The sequence below is a fragment of the Humulus lupulus genome, chromosome 3, assembly GCF_963169125.1.
Source record: "Humulus lupulus chromosome 3, drHumLupu1.1, whole genome shotgun sequence".
In the NCBI taxonomy this organism is placed as follows: domain Eukaryota; kingdom Viridiplantae; phylum Streptophyta; class Magnoliopsida; order Rosales; family Cannabaceae; genus Humulus; species Humulus lupulus.
The window spans coordinates 62829865-62841762 of record NC_084795.1 but is presented as its reverse complement, the minus strand read 5'-3'; the positions used below and the strand labels follow the sequence as shown (position 1 = coordinate 62841762).

At 33.9% G+C, this 11898-nt stretch overlaps 2 protein-coding genes across 2 annotated transcripts; one reads left to right on the top strand and one right to left on the bottom strand.

Annotated features, from left to right (window-relative positions):
* The first annotated feature begins 7615 nt into the window (after positions 1 to 7615).
* On the top strand, positions 7616 to 9840 carry LOC133824245 (uncharacterized). Its single transcript, XM_062257110.1, has 4 exons — positions 7616 to 8114; positions 8193 to 8315; positions 8513 to 9009; positions 9184 to 9840. Exons 1-4 carry the CDS (start codon positions 7616 to 7618, stop codon positions 9640 to 9642), a joined length of 1578 nt encoding a protein of 525 aa, XP_062113094.1. The 3' UTR covers positions 9643 to 9840.
* Positions 9841 to 10220: 380 nt separating this feature from the next.
* Positions 10221 to 11489, bottom strand: LOC133821162 (uncharacterized). Its single transcript, XM_062253627.1, has 2 exons — positions 10930 to 11489; positions 10221 to 10824 (listed from the first exon to the last, which is right to left on the bottom strand). The coding sequence occupies exons 1-2, from the start codon at positions 11448 to 11450 to the stop codon at positions 10605 to 10607; spliced, it is 741 nt and encodes a 246-aa protein (XP_062109611.1). The 5' UTR covers positions 11451 to 11489; the 3' UTR covers positions 10221 to 10604.
* Positions 11490 to 11898: the final 409 nt, after the last annotated feature.

Here is an 11898-nt window from a genome sequence, read left to right as displayed (position 1 = left end):
CTCAAAGATTTGGGATCAAGTGAGAAGTGTTCTCAAATAGAGACACTATACTTTGTTGAAGGTGATAATGTGGAAGTTACTTGGAAACATCCAATAGTACTTCAAATAGAATATGATCCCAAAACTTTCAAAGAAGTAATGTCCCCAAGAGACTCCGCTTTTTTGAAGGAGGCAATTAATGATGAAATTGATTCAATTATGTCAAACCACACTTGGGAATTGGTTGACCTTCCAAAGGGGTCTAAACCAATTGGGTGCAAATGAGTATTTAAAAAGAAATACCATACCGATGGCACCATACAAACCGTCAATGCTAGGTTAGTAGCCAAAGGATTCAAACAAAGAGAGGGAATATATTACTTTGACACATATGAACTGGTAGCAAGAACTACTTCTATAAGATTGTTGTTTGTCTTATCATCTATATATAACCCTTATGTTCACCAAATAGATGTCAAAACAACATTCCTAAATGGGGATCTTGTAATGACCCAACTAATTCTAAGACATTGGACCATTAAAACTACTAGACTTAGCTACTATTTTTGAGAAAACATACATAAGAAATATTCACAATTTTATTAAAAACTCCAAAGTAAATATTGAAATATATAAATGCGGGGTATGGGATCCCATTGTTTTAAAATAAAACATAACTTTAAACTAAAAGAAATTGTTTACAAAACTAAATGCGGAAAAATACATGTAATTTAAATAGACTAAAAATAACGTCGTCCTCGAATCATTCACGCAGTCCATCAAATCCCTTCATCCTTAATACACAAACCAAGCTTCCAAGAATCCTTCCGTCGTCATAACTATTTTCCTGCATACATAAAAATAAAGGAATGAGCCTAATGCCTAACAAGGAAAAATCTACTAGCACATATATCATAAAACATAAACATAAGACTACAAAACATATGACTATAAACACATGCATTATAATGGCCATCATACTTCTTGGGGCTTGCTAGCTAAGCAATCATATGCCAATAAATTTACGGGGCTTAGTTATCTAAACAAGTCATATAAATTTATGGGGCTCGTTATCTAAACAATCATCTGCCCAAGGAATAAATTATTGGGACTTGTTATCTAAACAAGTTATATATTTGTTATCTAAACAAATTATGTGATTGTTATCTAAACAATTTATATGCTAAAAACTAAAAACAAATCATACATAAATCATAGCACATATCAAAACATAAAAGCATACAAAATCTAACATATTTTCCTTACCAACATCGGGATTTATGAGAACAAGGATAGGATTTGGAACACTCTTAAAACCAACAATAAGAATGTGAGCATTTCTAAAGAAAGAGATGATAAAGAAATGAACTAAACGACCAAGAAGAAACTTACCGAAAAGAAACCTTAAGTTCAAAGAACTTGAATACCTAACCAAGAATTTAAACAACGAGTTAGGATTTGAGTAAAGAAAACTAAAGGAAACTAAGGAACCATACATAATGAACTTAAGATTAGGAATACCTTTGAATGTACTAGAACCGAACTACACCTTAATATTGAAAACACACTATAAATCTCACTTCCCAAGTGTTTATAAAGCTTAAGATGATAAAGCTTTTATCCCAACCCAAGTGTTTATCACTCTATAGCAACCCTAGAAGCGTGAAGGCTCTGAACACAGCTTAAAGAAAGAGAAAAATGGATGGGTAATAGGTCCTATTTATAGAGTTCAAGGAGTGAACTATCTCCTTTTAGCTTGAATAAAAATATTGAATATTAATTGAAAAATATTTGAATATTCATTCAGTAGGTGCTGAAGACTCGGTCAAAACGTTCAGAGGCTAGTCAAGAGGTTAGGAAATGAATCAAGCTCGGTTTCAACATCGTTTGAAAATATGGCCCTAGGGCTGATATATCGCCCATCATAGGCAATATATTGCCTAGCCTTATGTCCCGAGTGCTCTTCGTTTCGTTTGTCCGAAGTTGACGTGTTTTTCGTATTCCTCGTATGGTGATACATCGGCTCCTATGCTGTGATATATCGACATACGTGAATATATTAAACACGTAATTGCACATTTTCAGCATAATTTGAATTGATTAATCAGGTTTGACTGAGTAATACGAGATTCCAGCAAGTTCTGGAAGAGTCTAGAGCTTCTAGAAACTTCTATTTTTGAATTATCCACTTAAAATGCTTAAATCCTCAAATAAACAAGATTGTGACAAATGTCATGCTCCTAATGGTATTGGAAGATTCTAGAGCTTTCTTGAACATTCTTTTATTTAAACTATAATTAAATCCTTAAATAAACATGCACACGATAAGTGTCATGATCTTATTAATTTTATCTAAACCTTATAGTATAATAAATAACATTTTTATAATCAGCTATATTAATCAAACCTTATGTTATAATTAATATTCTTAAACTATAGGTTAAACTTATAAAATCTATAAGTGTTGCTGTGAGTGTTCAACAAAGTCCCGACTTGAACCAAAAACCACAGTAACTATCATACTATAACTACTACTAGCTACTACTACTACTACTACTACTACTACTACTACTACTACTACTACTACTACTACTACTACTACTACTATCTAACTAGCTAAGTAAAGTTCTGAGACTCTACAGATCTCGAGGAGGAGGTCTATATGGAACAACCGAAAGATTTTGTTCTTCAAATCATTATATGGTTTGAAACAAGCTCCAAAACAATGGCATGAGAAGTTTGATAAAGTCATTGTTTCTAATGGATTTAGACACAACAATGCGGACAAGTGCTTACAGTATAAAACTTGTGGTGACTATGTCATACTTGTGTGTCTATATGTAGATGATATGTTGATTTCGAGTAAAGACATGAAAACAATAATAGAAACGAAGAGGTTTATATTATCTAACTTTAAAATGAAAGGCATTGGAAATGTGGATACCATTATAGATATCAAAGTTAGAAGGAATAGTGGGGGTTTTGTGTTGAGTCAAACCCACTATGTTGAGAAAGTGCTTGAAAAATCTAGTCATCTCAAAATCAAAGAGGCACATACACCATTTGATTCAAACATGAAGTTTGAAAAGAATGAAGGAAGAAAGGTGGCTCAATTAGAATTGCAAGTGTAATAGGAAGCCTAATGTATGTCGCTCATTGCACAAGAGCGGATATTGCATATGCAGTTAGTAAACTTAGTAGGTTTACTAGCAATCCAAGTATCAAGCATTGGAAAGCTATTGAGAGAATTCTTGGTTATCTTAAGAGTACCAAAGAGCATAGTCTTCACTATACAAACTTTCTAAAGATACTTGAATGATATTACGATGCTAATTTGATATCAGGAGTTGGAGATAATCTCTCAACCACCGGTTGGGTGTTTACTCTTGGAGGAGGTGCAATTCACGAGGCTCCAAGAAGCAAAATTGTATATCACACTCAACCATGGAACCGAAGTTTATAGCTTTAGCGACAATCGGAAAAGTGGCCGAGTGGCTTAGGAATCTCATGATGGATATTCCTTTAACCGTGGATATGGTATTAACAATTTCAATACATTATGATAGCCTATGCGCACTTGCTAGAGCATATAATAGTGTACAATGGAGAGTCTACTCGCATTAGTCTAAGACATAAATATGTGAGACAATTGATTCAAGGTGGAATCATATCGATCTCATATGTTAAGACAAGTGAGAACTTAGCGGAACCATTTAAAAAACCTCTTGTGAGAAGGTTAGTAGGTTCTACTTCAAAAAGGATGGGATTGAAACTTCTAGAATAATAGATTCACTAATGATGGAAACCCAATTCTTAACTTGTACAAATCAAGGGAAATAGTTCAATGGGTAAGAATAAGTCATTGATAAGTGAATAGTTTGAACACTAAAACTTATGGTGAGTTCCATCCGAGATGGTTAGTGATGGTTGCTACAGAGTTAGGGTTAAGCCTAGGGCTTTTAATGAAGTTTAGGTGAGTGAAACAAGCATCTATAAATGTAGCAAAGATATTGTAAGAACTTTATCTATGTGGACTTGGAGGTGGTGCTGCCTCTCATAGGAGTTGGAGTTTCTCCTTGGAAAGTTCATGAAGAGATGAGCACATGGCCATGATACTGCTAAGCGAGAAAGTGGGAAAACAAAAGATGTGGTGGAGGTGTGTGAAGTATCACCGGGTTAATCATATGGAATACTTGGTTCAATCTTTAAGCAACTAATGATTTCGATAAGACTTTGTGGTATTTCACCAAGGTAAAGTTCAAACCGAAAGACACTTTATTTTATGCACCAAAACTGTTTTAAGCCAGGGAATGAGGCTTGTATTTAACCAAGTGGGGGATTGTTATGATTGGTTAAATACAAAGATAAGTGTTAAAATACAAGCAAGGTATAAACACTTAGTAAATTTCACATAGTGATGATGTGAAATTTGAGCTTCAATTGTAGGCACTTTAAAAATGTGTTTTTAGGTCCAAAGTGATGCATGGAGGTATCTAAGGGTTCCTAAAACTTTTGTTAGCATTTGGAGAAATTTTTAGACCTTTGAAAGTGTCCAAAAATAACGAGGGTGGCGATGCATTGCGACCCAAGTGGTGTAGCATCGCTTGACGCTTACGGTTTCAAGAAACCCTAATAGGCGATGCATCGCTTGCATGCAGGCAACATATCGCCTGGCACGCGACGCGTCACCTACTATAGTACATACAAGTTACGTGAAATGCTCTTAATGACGTGTTTTACAAGTCTAATCATATTGGTTAAACCTAATGACGGTGCCTACTCTATATAAGGGTCAAAATAGTGATTTGGAAGACTTGATCACTCTCTCCAATCTCTCTCCACCCTCTCTCTCTCTAGCTCCAAGAATCTCTAGTTTTCTCCAAGAACTCTCAAAGAAAGTGCTTGACTTTGAGAGTTTAAGGCTTGTTAAATCTCATTCCTCATTTCCTCTTAGAAAATTCCTCAAGCATCCATGGTGGTTATGAAATAGAGTATTAGGACAGTGTTTTGCAACATGTATAAGCCTTGGTTTTTGTGTTTTTTTTTTTTTTTTGTTCAAAGGGTTTTTTCAAAGTGGTGGTTTTGCCTAGGGTTTTTGAAGCTTCATCAAAGTTGAAGAAGACCATTGATCCACTTGGGCTAGCAAGTTCTTTCTCAATATCTATGTAGTCTTTGTCAATACATTTATTCTGTAGATTATAATTTTTGAGGTGGTGTTATCTCACTCTTCCCAAACAACTTTTAGATTGTAAATCAATGAAAGAAGGAGCAGGGATTCCAAACACGCAAGCTTTTGAAAAAGAACAAGACTCGGCCTGTGCAGGATGACCATGCGTCTTAGACAATGAAACTTTCCTTCACTTGTCCAAACATGTGATCTTTTCTTTATGTCACAAATGTCCTATTAAAAGAGGCCTTGAATTCCCAACGCCAGACAAGGCTAGTTGAAACTTTATTTTCTTGAGCAGTGCTCTTCGTGGACCAACATACAACATAATGAGGCCTTTCATCTTTGGACTAGACCGACCCAAATCATTACCATCAGAACCCTCACAGAAGTCCATTGTAGAGGATGGGCCCATAGGCAGGTCTTTTTACCCAACTTCTTTAGTAGTTGGCTCCTCATTGTATTTCTTATTTGGGAAATTTTCATAAATATGGCTTTTTAGCCATAATTGTGCAAAAATATGGGAATAAATCTTTTTATAATATGTATGGAAGATTTTATACAAGGAAAACTTAGAATATGGGAAAAATAAGTATATGCCATAATTGAAATTTAAACAACAACACATCAGCACAAATCAGGGGTACACATGTAATTACCCTGCTCATTTTTATTCAATCCTCCTCTCCTCTGCTCATTTGCTCATGCGTGAAACATGATCAAAAAAACACGTTACTATTTCTTCCATCTCCGGCAAGCAATTCTCCGGTGATAGCTTCCTTCTCCGGCAACGAGTAGTATCTCCGGCGATCACCGGCGATCACCACACCAATCGACCAACTCTAGCAAAGGTTTGACCCCATCTTCTGACAAAAAAATGCAAGAAAAATCTGATCACTAAACAAATGGTCCCTTTCTGCAGAAATCAAAAAAATTCCAACATTCTTCCAATCAAACCAGCTGCAATCTTTGAAGATTCCGGCGTCCTGCATATCCACTACACGATCAAGAAAACAAGGTTAGCAAGAAACCATTTCCTCTGTCAACTCTGTTCTGTTGTCATTTTTTTTTTTTTTGCAAACTATGTTCAATCTACTATATTATTTGCAACTATTATCTTGATTATAATAAAAATGATCATGATCAAATGTGCTTGCTGGAAACAAAAACAATTTATAAACTAAAAAATAGAAAAAAAATATCGAAGACTGGTTTGTATACATTGATTAACCAGAAAAAAAACAAGAAACATTCAGAAACATTACGACAACCAGTTACTTGGAATAACATGCAATAAATTCAACTCAAATGTTTCAGTACGGTATGCAATTACAGATTAAGGGAACCAGTTACCTTCCCACTGGTTTTTCTACATTCATTAACCAAAAAAAAAATAGGCAAGAAACAAGAACTCTGAAAAATTATTTGATGTATCTGGGAAGATTTACTACAAAAACAATCAGTAACAATAGGGTAACCAGTTACCCTGAAAAACAGAAAATAAATAAAACTAAGAGGAAATTACAACTATATAAAACTAAGGGTAAAAATAAGCAATATATGATTCATTATTAAGGTAACCAGTTACCCTGCAAAAAAAAACAAACAAACAATGTGTAAACTAAGTGTAACAAGTTACCCTGCAACAACAATCAATATATATAACTAATTTGAAAAACATAAAATATATAAAACTAAGTGTGACCAGTTACCCCACAAAAGCTAAATGCTTCAGGATAATATGTGATTAAATATTAAGTTAACCAGTTACCTAGCCCATTTAGAACCAACTAACTGCTTAAAAAATTGCCAAATTTTACAGATATGGACAATATTACTTCTTTGGTTCAATATGGAGGCAATTGGAATGAAAACAACGAGTACCAAGGATACACAATGTCTGGGATATTAATACCACCAAATTGTTCTCTTGACAACTTGGTGAATCTGATAAAAAAGGAGATAAAGGAAAAAACAGCAACTATTGAAGTTTCTTATCAAGTAGAAAAAGGAACACCACCAATGAAGGTTGTAACAGACAATTCAGTGTTGTTCTTCCTGGAAATAAAGAAAAAAGTTGCTACTAAAATAACAGACTTACCATTGTGTGTCACTATAATTCAAGAATCAAACAATGAAAATGACCTTCTTCTACTAGCAAATCAGAAAGCTACAGCAGAAGAAATGGAGGTGGGGACATTATTAATGCAAGCAAATCAAGCTTCCATCAATGAACAAATGTTACTTGAAGAAGGAATGTCAAGCACAACAAATGAGGGCATAAATGTGTCATACATACCCCATTTTGCTGAAGAAGTAGCTGATTTCATAATTGAGGACAATACAAAAAGAAAAAAGAAGTTGGATGAAATCCAACTAGTAATATCTGATTACAGAGTGAACACAATAGAGCAATGAAAAATTTACAAGGATAAGAACACAGTCAAATCAGCCCTTAGCTACTATGCAATGCTGCATAACTTCCAGTTCAAAACAAAAAGATCAGAACCTAGAGAGTACCTAGTTACTTGCGCAGATGAAAAATGCAACTGGTTGGTGAGAGCATCTAAGTACAGAAATCAAGATTTATTCAAGGTACGGAAATGCAATCCAAATCACACTTGCTCTGTTGAAATTGTTTTGGAAGACCATAGGCAAGCAAAAAGCATCGTAGTTGGGGAATTAATAAAGAATAAGTACAAGTCAATCAAAAGAAATTACACTCCAAATGACATCATGAATGATATGAATGATGACTTTGGAGTAACTATGGGATACACAAAAGCATGGAGATCAAGAGAGAAAGCTTTGCGTCTAGTAAGAGGGAACCCCGATGATTCATATCAGAAGTTGCCAATATATCTTTACATGTTGAAAAAAGCAAATCCAGGAACAATAACACACCTACTCACAGACAAGGAAGATAGATTCAAATACCTACACATAGCTTTCTCTAACTCAATCAAGGGTTGGAGATACTTGAGGCCTATAATTGTTGTTGATGGAACTTTTTTGAAAAATGCACATGGTGGTACCTTGTTTTCAGCATCAACGTTAGATTCAAACAACAACATTTTCGTATTGGCTTTTGGAATAGCAGACTCCGAAAATGATAACTCATGGCTATGGTTCTTCTCCAAACTGCGAGAAACCTATGGAGAACCCGAAGGTATGATAGCTTCAACGATATATTCTTGTTTACAAACAAACAGGAACATTTTACCAAAACAAAATACACAAATACATGCTATTTCTTTTAGAATATGACCAAAGTAACTGGTTACCTTCACTAAAATAATAATAAAAAAAAAATTTGAAAAATACTTGGTTTTTGTTTTTTTATATTAAAATATGTGTACTACACAGGATTGGCTATAGTTTCTGACAGATATAAGAGCATAGACAATGCAATACATATGGTGTACCCAAATGCTTTCCATGGAGCTTGCATGTTTCACTTACTCAATAATTTGAAAGGCAAGTATGGGAGCCATGGAGAAGAACTACAAATGAAATTCATTGCAGCAGCAAAAGCATACACACAGACAGAATGTGAAAACTACATGAAAGGCCTTGATAGAATTGATAGACGCATTAGGCCCTATTTAGAAAAAGCCAAGTATGAAACTTGGGCAAGATCATACTCGCCAACAAAAAGATACACCAACATCGCAGAATCACTCAACGCTGCACTAAAAGCTGCAAGAAATCTCCCCATTGATATCTTGGTTGAATGCCTTAGAAGTTTGGTTCAAAAGTGGGTTTGGAACAACTCAAATAATGCAAATGGAACATTCACAAAAGTCTCTACAGCAACAGAAAATGAATTGAGACATGACATTGTTTCAAAAATGAAGTATGAGGTATGCAACTAAACATATTCTTACAAATCCTTATACTGTCAATTGATGGTAACCAGTTACCTTCCATAAGAACATGAATTTTTTTTTACACAGAAGCATAACTAGTTACTTTAAATCTTAAGTCTACTTAAAATGTTTATTATCTGATTCTAATTCATGACAAACTATTTTTAGGTCTTGCCTTTCAACACAATAGAATACCAAGTTCGTGATCAAAAGGGGATAAATTTCACAGTAAATATACATAATAGAACATGCACTTGCAATAGGTTCCAAGAAGATGAAATACCTTGTGGCCATGCAGTAGCTGTCATTGCAAAAAGAAACTTGAGTGTCTATGATTATTGTGCAAAATTCTACAGAACAGAAACGTTGAAAGCATTGTATCAAGAAAATGTTCATCCTTTGCCCCATAAAGATGAATGGAATCTCCCACAACACTTGGACATACTAGTGCTGCCTCCAAATTCAACAATCCCTGCAGGAAGACCAAGAAAGAAACGAATAAGATCAAGAGGGGAAAATAACGTAATAATCACCTGTGGGAAATGTGCACAACCAGGACATAACAGGAAGACTTGCAGGAATCCTCCATTTCAGAAGCCAAATAAACAGAAAAAGCCAAAGACATAGATTCACATTCTACAGAAAAACAAACCTTTCATAGCTTTCCTCATTGAAAGAGATACTTTCATATTCATCAAGTATCATTCAGAATTTTAATAAGATTGTTTCAAAATAAAACACATTGATTGGTTATGCAAACTTATAAAATCCTTTCAAAATAATTTCTTGGATTTGTTTGCTTCTATTTTTCAATGCTACAATCACTAACAACAAAAACAGCGATATAGGTAACTGGTTACCCTGAAGTTTCAATACAAGGTAAATTACCCCACTATAACAATCTCAAAGCCAAAAAAAAAGAAAAAAAGAATTAAACCCTTTACTTTCTTCTATCACAAACTCGTCTATATATAATATTAAAGTTACTTTAATATTAATATAATAAACTGGTTGCATAACTATTAAAAAAGACAAGCTTAGGGGAAAAAAAAAAAAAAACACTTAAGTAACCAGTTACCCTCGGTATATTATGAAACAAACAGCCTGAGAACCTAGTTACCCTCCAATATCACCATTAAAATTAGTTAAACAAACCAACTAGGAATTAGTTTCCCTCAAGTTATTCCATAAAACAGTGGAAAAAAAATACAAAAACAAACAGAAAACTAGCTACCTGATTTAAAGGGTTATCTAAAATATATATTAATAAATGTAATTAACAAACAACAAACCAATGGGGAAAAAATTAAAAGGAAAACAATTAAGTAACCAGTTACCCTTGGTATGTTAGAAAATAAACAACCTGGGTACCTGGTTACCCTCTAAATTATTCTTCCAAAAAGCTAACAGCAAAAGAATTAACAAAACGATATACTAATATGTATATATAAAATGACCTTAAGAATCCCAATGTTTTACATAAGAAGAAAATTAAAAAAGCTAACTGTTAAACTAGAAATTGATTCACCATTTAATTACAGTTGTAGAAAAGATTAAAAAACCAAAAGAAATATAATATCACTAAAAGCCTATGCAGCAATTTTCATTCTTTTCTGTCTCCTCTCCAGAAGCTTCTCAGTGAACTCATCGCTAGTTAAGTATCCCTCAAGTTCTTTGTTCTTTCCATGATAGTACAAGCTGACAGCAATGTCTTTACGAAGGAGGCGAACATCAATATTTTTAGGCATCTCATTCTCCTTCCCAAGAATTATTTGCTCAGCAAAATAAGTACAGAACACACCACAATCACTGCATAATAGAAAAAAGAAAAAGAAAAAAAAAACAACTAAGAACATATAAACAAAACAGAACACAAAAGAAAAAAAAAAACTAAAATCAAATAAACAAACTAACCAATCAGTCTGTTGAGGAATGCCTTTAGCAATGCTCAACTTCAAAGCCTCATTCTCTACCACATCATACGGGCTAACATCAAGATGAATATCTTTACGAACATAGAAATCAATCATCTCCAGAAGAAGAGGAATCAAAACAGCAAATGCCTCAACGACAGGTAAAGTCTGATTTTCATGCTTTGCACCAGACATTGAATCATACACCGTAAGAGATCTCTGCTGTACATTAAAGTGCAACAAAATCCAGTGCATAAGACCATTCACATTAACAGGCATGACAACATCATCAAGCAAATTCCAATGAGTTGCACAAAACATGGATTCCCCCTTCATTATCTTCAAAGCAACGCATCTCTCATCTATTTTAAATGCGCCACTACCTTTTTTCTTAAAATCTTCATACATAAACACTATGTTTTGCCCAAAACAAGTGTCAGTCGTAGATACTCTTCTCTTCAAATCTGTAGACAATTTAACCTTTCTCCTCAAGTAATACATCATCACATCAATATGCTGCATAATAAATAAAATACATGATTATAAAATGATATGGGTAGAAACAAATCTACTATGATTTGGGTAACCAGTTACCTAATGAACTACAACAAAGCAAACAGTAAGGTAACTGGGTAGCCAATAACATCATAATATATAACATAAAATAGATCACCAGACTTATTACCTTGTAAAAAAAAAAAAGAGAAAAAAAAAAGAACTCCAACATGAAAAACCAGATAAATTAAAAAAGCGAGAATCTCACCGATGAGTCAACGAATTGCCCAGAGAAATAAAGGCTATGAAACCAAGCCTTCTCAGAAATATGAACAAAAGTGAAATTAATTGGTGGCTCCACAGAATTATCATCATATTTTTTAAACCTGAAAAATACATTAAAAAACAAAATAAAAAGCTTAACAAATTAATCATACATATTACACATATAACAAACTTTAAAACAAATAATGGT